An 18846-nucleotide genomic window follows, 5' to 3' on the forward strand; every position below is an offset into this window, starting at 1 on the left:
GGCCCCACATATTAGATCAAAACCTGGGAAAAGAACAGAACATATTCCCTGGCTTATAATTTTATATGCACAATATTAAAATCCTACACTTCAAATAATTAAAGATATTTAAAACCTAACTTATTTAGTAGTGCAAAAAAGATAATTTAAATAGAAAAACAAAATACAAAGGGATAAGTGACAATATAAAAGTCAACATTTGTAGTAACACTTAAAAAAAAAACATATTGCTCAATCCTGAATTATGAAAATGTAATATAGCTGACGGCTTTGTACAAATTTGCATTCAATGCAAGGTGTGCCAAGCAAAAAATGATACCAAATAAAAATGAGTTTTCTAAAGATGAAAGTTGTCGAATATTTAATTTCTATTTTTCTTTCTTATTTCTATAATTAATTATTTATTTCAGTCTTTGGTGTCTCATAGGTTTTTAAAGTGTTTCTCACTTCCCTGTGTGGACCTTATCAATAAAAGATGACTAAGTTTTGGGAAATTTAATTATATTTTTATTTCTTCTCAATTGTTAGAAATAGACAGCATAATGAATAAATCAACAATTATTAAGCAAAGTGTGAAAAATATTTGACTTCAAATTCCAACTGGATCAATTATTAGCTAGAACATGGGCAAGCTATTTAACCTGTGTCTATCTCAGTTTCCTCAACTGCAAAAAGGAGGCAGACTAGGCTATTGACTTGTAGTCAGGATGAATTGAATTAGAATTTCACCCCCAGATACTTACTATGGTACCACTATGAAATCACCTGAATCCACTGACCCTTAATTTCTTCTTTATCTATAAAATGAGGGTAGTAATATACATTTAAAAGAATTGCTATGAAAGTCAAATAAAAACATGAAATCATAACCTGAAGCTTAGTGCAAATTCTACCTCACAAGATAGAATGAAGATTTTTTGAAAGGATCATGTTCATTGCCAGGGTGTGTGGTTTTATTTATTTATTTTTTGCATGCTTTCTTTTGTAGATCTCTCTAACATTTGGAAACACAGACGTTAAGGAAAACACAAATAGTAAAGAGATATCACCATCATTTTGAATTTATACTATCTTTCCTCAGACCCCAAAGTTGTTAAAGGAATTAAAATTTCCTCTTTTAAAAAACTTTTAGGCGCAAATATTTTCTTGCGATATAAACTTCACAAAATGAATTCATAAACAAATATTGGGGAAAGGATCGAATTATCAAGTACATTATTAATACAAATTTTTAAAGTATAGTCAAATGTAAATTTAAAGTATTGCTTGGCGATGCTCAGTTTTAGGATTTTTAAAAATCATATACTACAGTTGGAATGGGTCTTAGAGGGCACCTATATCAAGCCCCTTCATTTTATTGATGAGGAAACTGGGTTCTGGAGAAAAATCAAATCGTCCATGACCAAAATTGTCATCACTTTATGACACAGTAGTTTCTAACTCTCTGTACCCCCCTCCCCCCATACAAATCTTTATTTTTTAAGTAAGGTAATTCTGTATCATTTCCTAGATCTTGTTTTTTCTCACAGTATAAAAAATTTTTTTCCTATCTTAGTTGACAGTCTTGAGTTGTGAAATCCCTTTCCCTCACATCTTCACCTTCAGGTCAACCTTCTAGTGATAAGCCTTCCTGGGTATTTCTGTCTACAAGGTAGCTAGGGATAGAAAGTTGGGTTGGTAGTTGAAAAAACCTAACTTCAAATCTGGCCTCAGACTCTTATTATCTGTGATCCTGGGCAAATCAAGGTTGCTTTGCCTCAGGTAGGCTACTTCCCAGGATTGTTGGAAAAAAATCAATGAGATAATATTTGTAAAGTGCTTAGTACAATGTCTGGCATAGAGTTGGAGATTTCCTTTCCTTTCTTCCATAAGTCAACTGTCAAGACAATTGTACTCTTCTAATGTAACTTTTGAGAACCCTAACTCATCTCCATGCTCCACTAAGACATCTGAATAGATCTTTAAAGGAGATTAGAAAAACACCCCCCCTTCCCAATAACCTACTGTTTTAAAAAAACAAAAATTTTAAATCTTAAAAAATTAGCTTTAAACATCAAAAAATTATCATAGGTCTGTCCCTCAAGTGAATAAGATTTCTGGTTTCCACTTTCATTTTCTCTTAAACAAATTTAAGGAAAAAAAATTACATTCGATTTAAGATTACTAAAGGTGGGCTGGGGGAGCAACTATCAGCATTTGCAACTCTTTTCCAATTTGGAAAAAACAAGGAACAGGGCATTTGGAATTATGAAAAGTAACAGATATATTCCAAACTTTGATTTATAAACTAATAGGGCAAAAGTTAAATTATCTCAAATCCTAATTTTGCTCTAACATATTAAGTTAGTTTGTAATAACATGAAGATCAATAGTTGGAAAAACTTAGAAACAGAACCATTTTTTCCTACTTCTTGAAAAAGCAGGTGCCCATCTACATAAAGGTAATCAAAATGGAATGGGTGATAATCTGCTATAAAGTCAATCTTATCACCTGCTCAATTCTTCCACTGATTTTCATTATAAAATGAGAACAGAGTTTTGTTTTGTTTTGTTTTAGTAAGTTTTGGTCTGCTCTGTGATATTTAACTTTTGCAAAATAGCCTTTCAAAAATCACAAAAAAAGAAAAAGATAAATGTTAAAAATAGTTAATAGTGATAAAATAATATGGTCTAAATTGTACAGAATTATGGCAGTATAAATACAGTAATGAGTTTTTTACCTGAAGTTCATCTATTCAAAATATAAGATAATTATCTTCCTTCCCACCTCCTCACCCCAATCCAAAGGCTGATTAGTAATAATAACTGACATCCCTAAATCCAGGTATCTTAATACTTGCATAATTTATCCCTAGAACCACAGTTTAACTACATATACTTCTCTCAAAGAATTCCCCTTTCGAGTAGTCTAATATAAACTTTAGTGGCTTCCTATAATTTTGAGAATTAAATATAAAACCTGGTCCCTTCCAAACTTTTGAGTCTTCTGATAACTACTCTGTGATCCAGTGATACTGTCTCTTTGCTATTCCTCAAACAGCATTCTCTCCAATCTCCCAATTCCATGCATTTTCACTGGCTGTCATTCATGTTTGGAATTCTTTCCCTCCTCATGGTCATCTCCCAGCTTCTGGGATTTCCTTCTCTTCCTATGTAAAATTCCATATTCTAAAAGAAGCTTTTCATGATCTCTTCTCTCCCCTCGCCCCATTACTAGTGCTTTCCCTCTACTAATAAGTTCTACTTTCCTCTGAATGTATCTTAATTATGCATAGTTATTTCCATGTTATCTCTTCTCAATAGACTGTGAGCTCCTTAAGAACAGACCTGCTGCTGTTGTTGGATCTTTCCTTTTACCACACTGAACTGTATATATGGGGACTATTTTTGTGTTGATAATTTAATCATAACACACAGGTACAGGATTCCTACTCAGGCACTAGTTGGACTCTTAGGTTCCTTCCACTTCACAAATCTGACATAAAGAGAGTAATCCTTGTGAGTTTTAGAGAAACAAACTCATTATTTTATAGTCATATAGATAAGGCATATATGGCAATTTGAAGGCAGAGGACCTTTTAAGTTCTCTAAGTTTACACTCAAAGTATAAGTACACTTGGGTTTACACAAAGATGTTTGCCATTTATTGATGAATCTGTTACTAAATTTATCAACTGCAGAAATGAATTTGTTAAAGACAGAGGAAGGCCCTTTTGTACGTGTCCACATTGATAAATAAATTTCACATTTTTCTTTAAGAGAAAGTAGTTGAAAACAGGGAAGAGCAAGAAAATAAACTATTAAAAAACATAGGCATCACTTTAACTGACCTGCAAATAAATTTCAGAGTAAGAGGCTGAAACCTCTTCATTTTGTTGTTCTTAGTAGTTGGTTGAATAAAGTTTCTGAAGATGCCTTCTTTTGGAAAAAGAAAACATTCCTTCTGAATTTATGACCTTTTCTTGGGTCACTTTTCTTTTCTTTTTTTTTAAATTAACTTTTTATTGACAGAATACCATGCCAGGGTAATTTTTTACAACATTATCCCCTGCACTCACTTCTGTTCCTATTTTACCCCTCCCTCCCTCAGATCGCAAGCAGTCCTATACATATTAAATATGTCACAGTATAACTTGGGTCACTTTTCAAAGTAAGATATATGATTTTAAAATGGAAAAAGTCTCTCCCACATAGAATATACTGAATAACAATCCAAAGAAATGTATCTTCAGAAAACTTTCTTATATATAAATTATATATATATTTCTTACATATAAATTAGCAATTTTTTCTAAAAAAAAAAAAAAAAAAAAAAAAAAAAAAGATAATTCTTTACAAAAAATTTCTTTAAAATCTTAAGTCTGGTTTACCATTGCAAGAAGCCTAATGTGTAGGTGTGACCCAATCTAATCTATCCCCTATATTATCTAAAGTAGTATCTTACACTCAGTTACTCCTCCAAGTTATCATGCCAAGTTACAACCAAAGTCTCAGCTTTGAGGAAATCACCCCAAGAGTATATATTTCCTTTACTGGACACAGAGACCAAAAGGCTCAAGTAAACAAGACATCACAACGTATCGTACCCACAACACAATGAAAATCCAAAGGTAACATAAAAAGAAAACCATTTAGATAATATCAATGGTTTGTAAACTAGTCTAAGTTTGCCTATATGGATACATAATTAAATTTTTTTGATAAATTACTATATTGCATTCTATAGAACATAGGAAGCAAAGCAGATTTTTTTCTCCTCAAAGAATGTAGCTTAATTCTTCATACATTGTGTTCTATGTTTTGTAGCCATATACAACCACCAATAGAAGTATGAGTAGTATTAAAAGTAATATTTTTTGCATGATTTCACATCTGCCTTCTCAATGAGGAATAGTGAGGATGAAGGAAGAGAGAGAATCTGGAATCAAAATGTTTTAAACACAAATGTTAGAAGTTTTTTATACATGGAAAAAAAACACAAAATAACTGAGAAAAATGTAATAAAATTACCAGTGATCTCTTTGAAAACAAAAACAAAACAAATTGCTGATGAAATATATCCTATACCAGTTTGATGCACTATTACTTCAATTAGACAACTCTGAAAATAATACTTTGGTCTTAAAAAAACTTGTTGTAATGCCATATTTAATTACTATTTAAAAATTCTCCCCATTTAACATTTTCTTCGTAAATTCCAGATATTAAAAGGATTTTTAAAAATGTTCTGTTAAACATTTAACTATGAATTAAATGACATAATATATGTGCAAGGAAGAAATTGTGTTAGGACCCTAAGGATTGGAGCTATGAAAACACTTTTGACATTTCACATCCTCAAAAACTTGTGAACTATTAGGGAGATAAAACAACTACATGGATAAAGTAAAATCTCCACACTATCTTTTTAACTAAAGTAGCCCTAACTCATTTATTGAGATCTATGAAAAAAATCTGCAATCATTAAAACCAAAATAATTCTGAGAAAAGTGTCACCTGGTTCCTATGAGCACAGACTGTTCATACTGATTTCATTCTATAGGATTATACATCCACCAGTAATATATCAATAGGTCAATTTCCCCACATCCCTTCTAACACTGACTACTGTGATTAATTATCATCTCTGCCGATTTGTAAGGTGAAAGGTAAAAAACCTAAGAGTCATTTTGATATGCATTTTTCTTGTTAGCAATTTTGAGCATTCTTTCATGTACTTGTGAATACTTTAAGTTCTCTTCTTTTGAGAACTATTTGTTCATATCTTTTGACTCCTTATCCATGGGGAAATAGTGACTGGTCTTACATACAGACACAAATGTAAATATGGATACATCTATATAAATGTTAATTACGTCCATATATCTCCAATAAAGTATTAAATTTTTATTGCCTACTTGTATGTGAATATTATGTAACTTCCTTAATTACCTTTTAACCAAGTGTATTGTTTGTGATATCTGTTTTTTTCAGGTCAACTGAAACACAATAGATTTTGTTCCAGTTCCTTAATTATAATTCTGTGAATATTTGTTTTAAGTGTGTTGTTTACAAATAATGTTGTTGAAATAACAATAATGTTAGGTTCTGCTTTTAAAAATCTAACTACTATGTTATAAATGAGTCTATTCCATTCATAGTTGTCATCATTAAATGTGTATTTTCATCCATCCTATTTTTACTTCATATTCCTAACCCTCTGTGCTGTCAGAGGGAGTAACAGGTTGAATAATTACATTGGCATGATTCAGAATGCTATTATTTGTGTTCTAATCTTTGAATTGGTACAACTAAAACTAAGCTTTCCATCATATGAATGAAAGCAAATTTAACCTGTTAAAACAGAGAGCAATTTCTACCCATAATTAGAGAAAGAGCAATCCAGAAATCAACTACCATAAATCATATTGCATTTTAAAAATAAACCCAAGCAAATAGTTAACAGCTTATAATTACTCATAAAATTTAGTATCATTTTAAACACTTAAAATGCTTAGCTTGGTTTTAAAAAGGTCAAAACATTAATAATAAATTTTACTTACAATGTGAGCACATTTCCAGGGGGTAGCTTGCTTCATTTCCCTGAAATTTAAAAAAAAAAAAAAAAAAAAAAGTTTGATTAGTCAAAATTAACTAGTCATTTGATATGCTAAATGTAAATATTTTACTTTGGAGCATGTGAAATAGGTGAAATGGCAAGATTCTACATTTTTCCATGCCAAAAATGGGAGTGTACACCCTATAACCAAAATAAATATATTTAAAAATACTAAAATAACAACTTCAGATAAATCTTAAGGCAATTAGCAAGATCAGGAAAATAACACACAGACACATATAAACCCTTAAACACTCTATAACTGTTATGACCAAGCCTGGCCCTGAAGAAGACACAAGAAAATTAGTCTCTTTCTTTCTTTACAGAGGTGAGGGGCCTATGTGTGTGAATTGCTGCAAAAATATTAAGAAATGGTAACGCACTTACAAGTCATGGAGTAACAAGATGGAAGACTAGAAAAAAATTTTTTCTGACTCCCCATTATTTCTCAACCTTCCTTCCCCCAACAAACCCAGAAATTATGTGCCAAAGATAAAGCAACTTTCATTGTTTTCATGGTCTAGGATGACAAGATTGAAAACAAGATAAAAAAAACAAAAAACAAAAAAAACTCAACCTAGTAAATTATGTTCCCTGACCAATTCATCCACTATTCCTCCCCCATTACCAGGAGTGAGGCTGCTCTAGCAGAACCAAAGACAGTATAAAGGCTTATGTCAAAGCCCATCCCTTTATCCTCATTCTACCTTCCTCAGTCCAGCACCATCAAGACCTAGGTAGGTTTCAGGCTGCAGAAGTTTTCTTGGGGCTCAATGGCCAATTTAGTCACACCCTTCCAGTAGCAAAAGTCTGATAGGAACTATACTCCAGAAACACCAATGCTGGGGGGCTAATGGAAGGCAGCTCTGGACTGCTAATGCTTGGCCAAAGAACTAAGGAGCAGAGAAAAAATGCAGAGGAGTAAATTATGCACTGGAGTCAAATTAAGGGCTATCAAAGAGGGAAAGTGACCTTTTGGTCTTAGAGAACAGCTTATAAGGGAGAAAAAGGGGAGAAAGCTTAAAAGGGGAGGAAAAGAAAAAGGTCTTACTTTAGAGAAGGGAGAAGGTTCTTTCAGGTGAAAGTAAATGAGAACATTACACTTTATGAGGACTAAAGGTATTGTTCCATGAAAAGTCTCCCCCAGAGAGAAGGGAAGTTGAAGAGGGAAACTGGCATCAGGAAGAGAAAAAAAGAATGAACCCAGGTAGGTCCAAATACATGTTAAAAAAAAAAAAGGGGGGGGGAGAGGGCGTGGGTCAACAAGAAAAAATATGGATGAGGGTTGGAGGGGAGGTTCCTCCCAGATACTTGCAATAATTTGGCTTTTTTCTTTTTTGGAGAGTGAAAAACAAAATTCACAGAGTAACTCTATAAGGCAGTGGAAAAGAGTACCTAGATGGCAAAGCCTAGAATTAATACTTTGGAAGCCTTGATAGAAGGAAAAAAGAGGGCAGATGATTATAGGGGACATGGGTCAGAGAATGAGGATTTAGCGTAAACAGAGAAGACCAATAATGGAGAGAAAGAAATCATTTTTCAAAAGAGGTTAAAAAAAAAAATGAAAAAAATAAGCAGGATAAACTGAAGAGAATAGAGGAAGAGAAAATCTGTTTGAATAACTAAGGGGAGAAAAGAAGGTAGAAATATTTAACCATATGAAAGCATGAAGAGAAATTAATCAACAAAACCCTAAAGGGAAAGAAAAATGAAAAGAGAGGATATCAAGAGTGAGAAAAAGGGTAGGCTAGTGAGAGCGAGGGGAAGGGATTAAAGTACAGTAACTGAGAGAACATAATATTATGTTTGCAGCAGAAGAGGGGAAAATAACAAACTCCAATTTTAGATATGGAATAAAATATAAATCTAACTTTTATAACTGTAAATGTAAATGGGTTAAACAATCTAATAATAAAACAAACAAACAAAAAAAGACAGATTAGATAACAAAATGTTACAACCTGTTATTTACAAGAAACATTTTTTAAGGCACATACACAAAATAAAATTGATGGAAAAAAATTTACTATGCATATCAAGTGAATTCAAAAAGCAGAAGTTGCAACTATGCAACCCCCCCCAAAAAAATACCAAGCAAACTGTTATTACCCTGAAATGGTAGACAAACCAGTATCAGTAATAAAATTATATGCTCCAAATGCCTTAGCACCCAAATTCATTAAGAAAAACATCAAAGCTTCAGGAAGACATAAAGAGCAACATAACAATCCCAGGAAACGTCAATATCACTCTATCAGTTTTGGACTAAATCTAAGAAAAGATAAGCAAAAGGGCAACTATAGACTGAACAAATTTCTGAAAATAACTAGTTTAAAAATTTATGACACTTTCTAAAAAGACAGCAAATAAATAAAGAGATATATTTCTCTCCACCACATGAAACTTTCACAAAAACAACCATGTGACCAGGTCACAGAAATACGGTAAACAAAAAATTCTTTACATACACAAAAATGCAATTAAAAAGAGAAATAGGTTTAGGCTACCAACAAAGGATACTGAGCCAAAGAGAGATTTAACAATGAAATCTTAAATAATTAGTGTTTTAAAGAATAAGTCACAGAAACAATTTATAATTATGTAAAAGAAAATGATAATATATAACATGCCAAAATTTCTGGAAATGTAGCTTAAAGTAGCTAAAGGGGGAGGGATCACATATATTCAATAATAGAAAAAGAAAAAAAGACATAAATGAACTGAATATGCACTTTTGAAAATTAAAAGCAAATTAAGAAAAACTTAAAATAAGCACCAAAGAGGACCCATTAAAAATTAGAAGGATAATAGAAAAATTGAATAAAAAACCCCTACAGAAATGATAACATTAAATACTGATGATTCTCAAAGACTATTAAAATCGCTAAATCCTTGGCTATTCTGGTTTTTCAAAAAGCAAAAAATATATACATATATAATGAAATAGGACATGAGCAAAACGATCATAGAAAAACCAGAATAAAAAATAATCAGAACATAATATATGCTTAGAAAATTGAGAACACTAAATAAATTTTAAAAACCTTCAAAAATACAAAATACCCAAACCATCCAGAATACTAGATAATAGATTTTAGACAATCTCAGAAAAAGAAAAAGATCTAGCCAAAAAGAATTAAGAAACAAACAAACAAACCTGGAATCCTATTGGGGTCATAAAAGAATTCTATCAAACTTTTAAATTACAGGTAATGGCCAAACTTCACAAACTATTCTCGAAAACTGAGAAAGAACTCTTAACCAGAATTTTTAATGAAATAAAAATACAGTTGTGTATTCAAACCAGAGAATGATAAAAACAAGGAAAGAAAACTGTAATCCAATACATAAAGGAATAGTGACTCAAAAATTTTAAACAAAATCCTATCAAACAGATTAGAGTCAAATGATCAAACAGGCTTTATACTAGAAATGGAAACATGGTTCCATATTAAAACCTCAAACATCCCAAACCAGATCATCTCAATAGATGCTAGAAAAAGACATTGGCACAGAGGGATTTTTTTTTTTTTAAGCATCTAACACTAAAAACAAACATAAAATGCAATGTGGATATACTAGAATCTTTCCCAATAAATACAGTATGTTAATGGAAGTGCTAGCAATAGCAATAAGATGAAGGGGGAAAATTGAAGGAATAAAGATAAGTAAAAAGGAAATAAAAGTATCCTTGTTTGCTGATGATATAATGGTTTACTTGGAAAATCCCAGGAAATCATTGAAAATACTACTGAGACAATAACTTCAGTAGAGTTGGAGGCTACAAAACCCTCAAAAATTAATAGCATTTCTTTATATTACTAACAAAACACAAGAAGCAATAATAGAAAGGGAAGTCCCATTCTGAATAATCACAAAATGTATAGAATATTTGGGCTCAAGCTTCTAATGAAATAAAAAGACATTTATAAATTTGATTCAAAACACTCCTTAAAAAATTAAATAACAATCTAAATAACTAAAGTAATATTTAGTGCCCATATTGGGACTAGACCAATATAATAAAAACAACAATACTATAAAATTACTGTTTATTCTTACTGCTACACCAATCAAATTAACAATAGGATACTTTATAGCTTGATCAAATAATAACAAAATTCATTTAGGAAAACAAAGTATCTAGAATATCAAGAAATGATGAAAAGAAGGATGAAGTTGAAAGAGACACATCAAAGTATATTATAAATCGGCAGTCATCAAAGTCATATAGTACTGCTTTTAAAAACAGATAAATCTATAAAATGGCCTAGATGAGAGAGTTTCAGAAACAGTATGATCTAATAATCCAGGGTTTGATAGAATGAAAAATTTAAGTTATGTATAGAAAAATTTCCTATTTCATAAAAAGTGCTGGAAAAACTAGAAAATAGTCTGGCAGAAATTAGGCCCAGACCATCACCTAATATCACACTACACAATGCATTCTAAAAGGATGGGTAACTTTATTATTAATAATAAAATAATAAATAAATTATATAAAATAAATAAATAAAATAATATAAAAGAAAAGAAATAATATAAAAAAAAAAATAATGTACCTCTCACATCTAGGGATAAGAGATGTACTCTTTACCAAAAAATAGAGGCAGTTAAAAACGTTAAAGTAGATAACTGATTAAATGAAACTAAAAAGCTTTTGGGCAGACAACATCAGTACATTTAGTATAAGAGAAGTGGCTGAATGAGAAAAAAATCTTTGTATCAAATTTCTCTGATAAAAATTTGGTATCCATAATATATAATTTATATAGATATACATACATATATATGTATAAATAGGTGTGTATGTATGTATATACATATATATATATATACATAAACACACCCAGAAAAATATGTATATATGATTATTATTGTCCAAGCAATAAATGTTTTAAAAATATGCATTTTTCAAAAGAACTGCAAAGTATTCATAGTCACATGAGGAAATTAATAATAAAAAGTACAAAACTAAACAGTATGGTTTCACCTCACATCCTACAAAATGGAACTTTCAAAAGTTAAAGGAAGATGGGTTGTACTCTGCACTACTGTAAAGTAATATTACAATCCAAAAGTATATAAGAATTAAACCTATTCCCACCGAGATTATCTAAATCTTTGTTTCCTTTAACAAAGATCTGTTAGAAGATTATTCATTTCTCTAAACAAAAGACTTCACTGAATACTCTGGGATAGGGAGAGTCAAACAGTCTTAAAATCTAGTCCAATTGCCTCCTAAGAGAGAGATAGAAATGAGGCCCTGCCTGATAGCTAACAAAGCTCATTTTGGCCGACCTAGTCATCAGATTCAGGCCAGTGCACTTTCCCTGCTACTCTAGGGGACTTATAATAAAAATATATCGTCATTTTTTTTAAAAGTATTAGTCTTCTTCAACCTCCCACTGAGTTTAATTTCTGTAAAACTCAGTAGAAGAAAATGAAAAAAAGTAAATAAAGGTCAGGTAGGACAGAAGACATTACTGAACAATAGCAATGTAAAATTTAAGAATGAAGACATTGAAGTTTATTTTAAGACAATACTAATTACCTACATAGGATAGCTAAGTGGCACAGAATAGAGAACAGGGCTTGGAATCAGAAAGACACATTTTCATGAGTTCAAATCTGGCCTCAGACACTTGTATTAGTGTGTGATTATAGGCAAGTCACTTAACTGGTTGTCTTTGTTCCTCATCTATAAAATAAGTTAGAGAAGAAAACAGCAAACTACTCTAGTATTTTGCCAAGAACCCCCAGACATACACACAAAAGGGATTACCTATAATCCTCTGACCTCTTCTACTGGGTTAGTGTTACAACCCTTCTATTTCAGTCACTCCTTAAAAAAACAAAACAAACAAAAATCCTTTCAGATTTATCTTTAAACTTACCTTTTATGGTAATCATGAAAGTGCTAGGGGACAAGGTGGCATTTCAAACCACATGCTTTTATATTTGATTTTTTTATATATTACAGACCCATGTGCAAAAGATTTAGGCTCTACCCAATATATTTAACTACAACAAATTGTAGTTATTTTTAGCCAAATTACAGATAAAAGAATTTAAATGATGTTGAATATGATTATACTTTTCATGAAATCAAAATAAGAACCAAAAAGCTCTGATGTATCAATTATTTCACATATTAGGAAAAAAGAACCAAGAATTTTCTAAACTGACATACAAATATATAAATTACAGAAACAAGAAGTCCTCTATTAACAAAATACTTAGGGTTTGTTAGTATTAAAAACAACAACCACATATGGTAATGTTGTCCTCAATCAAATCTAATAAATAGATTTTATTGAATCTTCTGACAGCATACCCTTTGAAAGCATTCAGAGGTTTATAGTATCCCTCTATAAAAGTTATTTCTACTTATTTTAATCCCGATACTTTAAAGATGAAAGGAGCACTAAACAAAATTGGAGGGTTAATAGTAGGAAGAGAAAGGATGCCACGTTTTATGTTTTTTGACAGGGGGATTGGCCAGTTTACCTCTTCTTGGTCAAAAATATACATTTTTTAAATTGAAAAGAAGTTTTATTTATTTTTATGACTCAACAACACAGATCAGTTCTCTTGGTAGTTTTGCATATATACTAATGGAGAAATTATTTTGACTTGAAGAATTATTATAGGGCAACTGCCTCATCATCAATATCTTCACTATCACAAATTATCTTCTGCTCTGTAATTTACTGAAGTATTTCTCTCTCAGTGTCTACTCTACAATTCTCATTTCTACAAATAGCTAAATGGCTTGAAGAGAATAATTAGAATTGCTTAAATTCTTTGCGATACTGGGAAGGAAAGATCTAGATAATGATGTGGTATAAAATTGACTGGGATAAGAAGGTAGGAAATGTCTCCTAGTCTCAGTTTTGCTACTACTGTGTAACCTCGATGAACCTCATTTCCCTAATCTATAAAATGAGAAGAACTGAACCAGAGAACTTCTGTTATTTTCAAGTCAAATTCCAAGACTCCTAAATTGAAAATAGTGCTGAATCCAGGCCAGGGAAGAAAAAAGGTCTAAGGACTAAAAGCTTCACTAAATGGTATCTGATCCACACAAAAGTCTCATTAATAGCAAGAATTTCCAAACTAGGGACAATGAGAGACATGATATTAGCAAGACCTCCAAATAGAAGTTATGTGACCATATGTTGTAAAGGAAATTCTTCTAGTATAGGATGAACTACATGTCCTTGGAGTCCCCTCCCAGGTCAGCTCTTGTTACTTTGTGATCTGTTCTAGAGATGATGAGTCAGATCGGTAGTACTGAATTCATTTTTTTTTTTTTTTGGGGGGGGGGAGGGCAAAAAAGAGGAGAGAATGGAAAATAAAGACCATTTATGTTAAAGAAATTCCCCAGGATATATTTTAATACTGGGGAGATAAAAGGTATTCTTTTATACAATATTGTTTTCTTACCAACAAAAAGAAATTTCCATAAGCAAAATATCTGAACTGATTAAAATCTCTTAATATGTTAAATCTAAGATGACCATTTAAGTCACCTATTTGGTATTAAAAGCTTGTAAACAAATATTAATGAAATATGCTTCAAGCATACGTGCTAATATAACAGATTGTTGTTATTACTTATAAAAGAATTCTAGCCAATAGCAGGTCTATACCTGTCAAAACAACTTGGGGGTAAAGTGTTAAATGTCCCTTCTATTTAAAAAGACTTTGCTTGGAAGACTAAAATACTAAATACTAAATATTAAGCATTAACTATTTTTTAAAAATCTTTCACTGAAAATCAGGCCAAAGATAAATTATATTTCTCCCGAATAACATTTTATAATGAAAACTTCACTTAGAAAAATAGTATGTTCAATTCAATTTAAACATTTATTAACATGATTATATATAAAGGAAAAAAGCAAAATGGCACAGTGGAACAAGGGGTGGAGTCAGGAAGATGTGGATTCAAGGCCTATCTCAGACAAATCAGCTGTGCAATGACAAGCAATCAGATTTGAGCAACTCTAAGCTTAAATTACAAATTGACAGAAAAATCTGTACTGAAAGAACAATACTAGAAACTCCATAGACTGTCCAGACTCCTCCCTCAACTTTAAAAAAAAAAAAAAGTATTTTTTAAGTATTATGGTTGAGGAGTTGATGATACAAGAACAAGGAGCTTTTAAACATAGTAAGCATAAGGCAAGTATGAAGGGAAAATCACAAAGGACTAGACAATTCATAGAGATCATGACACCTGAAAAGATTTAGAAATTCGGAAATAAAGAATTCTACAATAATCAGAAATGAGAAATTAATTGCAGGCATGAGGGCATGGCTTGTGCAAATACAAAGAGACAGACTGAATATAGAGAACACAGCCATCAGTCCTAATTGGCTGGAACATAAGTTATGTGAAAGGGAATAATATGGCATAAGAAAAGAAGGATGGAAAAAGAGAATTAAAATCCAAGTGAAAGTAATGTTTCCATCAGAGGCAATAGGGGGCCATGGAGAATTTTAGAGCAGGGGAATGACATGGTCAAACATTTATTCTTTACAAAAAAAAATTTTGGAACCTCTGTGGAAGATGATAGAGGACTTTAAGTAGGATAGTACAATATGAATGGAAAGAAGGGAAAGCACAAGAGAAATGTGCATCAAAAAGACTTGGCAACTGATTTGATATGGGAGAGGGAGGAAGTGAAAAGAAAAGGAAGAACTTTAAAACTATTAAGATTATGAATCTACACCACTTGGAGGATGGTGGTGTTAATAAATTACAAAAATTTATGTTAAAGTAATTGGTTCATTTTGCACATATTAGGTTTGAAATGCTTACAATACACATCAAGGTAAAGATATTTAGAATGCTCTTTCCAAAGCTGGACTGGAATTCAGGAGCTAGCTGTAGTTTTAGGAATCATCACTGTAGAGATGGAAACTCAACCCACAGGAGCTGGTAAGAGAACAAGCTCCAGGACTGAACTTTTAGGGACACTCAAACTTAGGAAAGGAAAGGGGAGTGGGATGGGAAGGGGAGGCCTCAGCAAAGGAGACTGAGAAGAAACAGTCTGACAGGTTAGAAAAATGTAACATTGACACCAATGAAAGGAGGCTAACAAAGAGTGATTAGTAGCACCAAAAATGATTAGAAGGATCAAGGAGACAGAGAACTAAGAAAAGATGACCAGATTTAGCAATTTGGAGGTGGTTGTTAATTTCTGAAATTAATTTTGGAACCAATTTGCAGGAAGTTTAGAAATGAATGTGGTTAAGGAATAGCAGATAGAATATACACATACTGTTTTGAGCATATCTGTTTAAACTCTTAATTTTTCACTGCCTGCCTTCTATCCACTCTCTATCCATGTACTCTCTACTTTGAACAGGTCAGTGGTCTCGTCATTCTAACCTCTTTACCCTGCCTTAAATTAATTTCAACATCAGTTTATAAAACACCTACCATAAATAAAGCATTTTATCAGGTCTTAGAGAAACAAAGCTTAATGTCAGTTATTGTGTTCAAACACCTTTCAATCAAATAGATTTCACTCCTTTTATTCTCGTAGTCTGAAATGCTCTTCTCTTTCCTGTCCAAATCCTATAGATCTTTTAATATCTAGTTTTGAGATCTAGTCTCATATCTTTTACTAAGACGTCCCTGACTAATCTAGTCTGAGGAGACATGTCCCTCCCCTCAATATGGTTTCATTGTGTGACATTAATAGTAGTTATATATACTGCTACAGATAGTAAGTAGGTAGACTCATAATCACTAGATGCTGAGCAGAGGAAATTAGACTAAGCTGGCTTCCCCAGCTATCCATCAGCTGGGTTGAGAACTGTGTTTTTAAATGTTTTTTTAAGAATGAATATTGCTCCAAAGAAATACATAAAAGTTATAGCTCTTTATTATTAGAGAAAGAAAGTAAAATATTTTAAGATTTATTCAAGACTATAATAAAACAGGATTAGTTCCACCAAAGTCCAATGGAAAATGTGCTTAAATAAATAGCACCAGGGACAGCTAGTTAGTATAGTGGATAGAGCACTAGCCCTGAAGTCAGGAAGACCTGAGTTCAAATCTGACCTCAGACGCTTAATACTTCCTGGCTGTGTGACCCTGGGCAAGTCACTTAACCCCAGTTGCCTCGGCAACAAAACAAAACAAAAATAAAAACAATAGTATTAAATAGTAAATAGTAAAAATAAAAACAAATAGTACCATCAAGGCAAACCAGTCGTAAAAAAAGCTTAATTCTAAGAAAATAAACAAATACATTCAGAGGGATCTGGCACTTGGATGGGGTTGTTATTAATTCTATTCCAATGCAACAAACAGAAAGAATACTGAGACGTCCAGTAAACAGAACACAAAAACTGGTAAGACTGGGGTATCGAATACTGGGAAAAGGTCATTTTCATTGATTAAACCCACTTTTTTCATTCAAGGTATTATCAGAAAAAATATATATAAATAAACATATAAGATCTAAATATCTTCATTAGATTGAAAAACACCCCAAATTATATCTTGGTGGTTGTTTTTTTTTAATTCTGGAAGTTTTTTCCTTATTAAGGAAATGATGAATTTTGATAAATATGTTGATAAACTGAGAAGCAAAACTGTTACAGAATTTTGAAACTTCCCAAATAGGCATGATACTAAAACACAATCTTGTACCATGCTACCCATCATTAAAAGTTAAGATACATATTCAGAAAAGTAAATAGCTTGATAATTTACCTGATTTAAATGAAAGTCCCACTGAAAAGCCATTAAGTAAAATCAAAAATATACTGTTTGTTAAAGGTACAATTGTGCTAAGTGTGGTTTTGTGATGGAGAATTAAAGAATGGGTGTCAAAAATCTCAAACTCAATGTCAAGTTATATAAAACAAGTGGTTGTAGCAAAAGGAGAATAGTTTTATTAAAAGGTTTTTAAAGATGTAAAAAGATGTAAAAGTTTATCATATGCTGACACATTTAATTATTTGTATTCTGAGGAAAACAAAATTTACATAAATATATAAATGCAAAATGATGACAGGAGGAAAAAAATACAAATGTATTAAGGGAAATTGAGACAAGACTTTACAGATGTGACATTTGTAAAGACAAAGTCAAAAGATAGAACTTAATCTTTCATAAAACTTAGCATTAAATATATACACACTGCCTTTCATTATACTTTTTCATGTGTGTATAATTTCATTGTTCAACATGCATTATCCTCATTCCAGCTTCAGTTTCCTCTTTTCCTTATAGTTGACCTGTTAAACATTACACTATCTTCTGCTTTGGAATCCCTTACTCCCTTGTACCTGGATTGCTGATTGATTATTCATACCTACAAACTTAATCATGTAGTAATAAAATAAATCCTAAAACTGTGCTAAATAGGTCTATCAGAAATTCATGTTAGCTAATTTCAACTGTTTATTTATTAGATCAAGGCAATTTTTAAATTCCCTTCTGACTTTCTACTGCATTTCCCATAATAGTTCCTATTCTCTTTTCAAGCCTTATATTCCTCCTCCTCCCCCTCCTCCCCTTCTCAGAAAAAGATCTCATACTTTATTATGATAACAGGCCATTCACCCTTACTTCTCTCTTTTCTCCTTCTATCTCAAAACTCAATGATATCATCCAAGGGATATTCTTCTTTGGTCTTTGATTAAGAGTGGTCCTTTTAGCACCAAGATCAATTTCTTTCTATGTATTTTTAACTCTAACTATTTCCTTTGGCAAAGCTTCCAAATCATCTTCCATGCTCAATTTTCAATTTTTCTGGTTGAATTCAACTGGCTCAATTTCTTGCAGCCTACAAATGCTATCTCCCCTATACTTAAAAAACCCTCACTTAAACTTCTCACATTAACCCTTTTCTAAACAAACATTGTCTCATTCCCTTCACAAACGCTCAGAAAAAAACTAGCTACTTTTGTTGCCTCCACTTTACCCCATCTCTGGCACTTTTTGACACTTTGTAATCTAACTCTCAATTCAATTAAAACTCTCCCTCCTAAATTTCTAAAGATTTCTTTTAATTGCCAATCTGAAGGCCTTTCCCCAATGCCTATATTTCTTGATTTTTTTTCCTTTAGCATGTAATAGTGGTTGACCACCTTCTCCTGGAGGGACACTACTGTTTCTGTTTCTACCTCTCTCAACAGTCCCTTGCTCAGTATTTTCTGGACCTTTATCCATATTGCAATCCTTAAATGTGGATAAACTTCTCTTCATACTTTCTTGG

The 18846-nt window shown here is 31.9% G+C and overlaps 1 protein-coding gene across 4 annotated transcripts in view; it reads right to left on the reverse strand.

The window, feature by feature from the left end:
* The window catches only part of PPP3R1 (protein phosphatase 3 regulatory subunit B, alpha), a 96868-nt gene that overhangs the window by 38084 nt on the left and 39938 nt on the right, over positions 1–18846 (reverse strand). For all 4 annotated transcript variants that reach the window (XM_031950590.1, XM_012540166.3, XM_031950592.1 and 1 more), the window contains exon 2: positions 6543–6582. In XM_031950590.1, coding sequence (XP_031806450.1) covers positions 6543–6582 — 40 coding nt within the window. The remainder of the gene's footprint in view (positions 1–6542; positions 6583–18846) is intronic.

Source organism: Sarcophilus harrisii, chromosome 2, assembly GCF_902635505.1.
Source record: "Sarcophilus harrisii chromosome 2, mSarHar1.11, whole genome shotgun sequence".
NCBI lineage: Eukaryota > Metazoa > Chordata > Mammalia > Dasyuromorphia > Dasyuridae > Sarcophilus > Sarcophilus harrisii.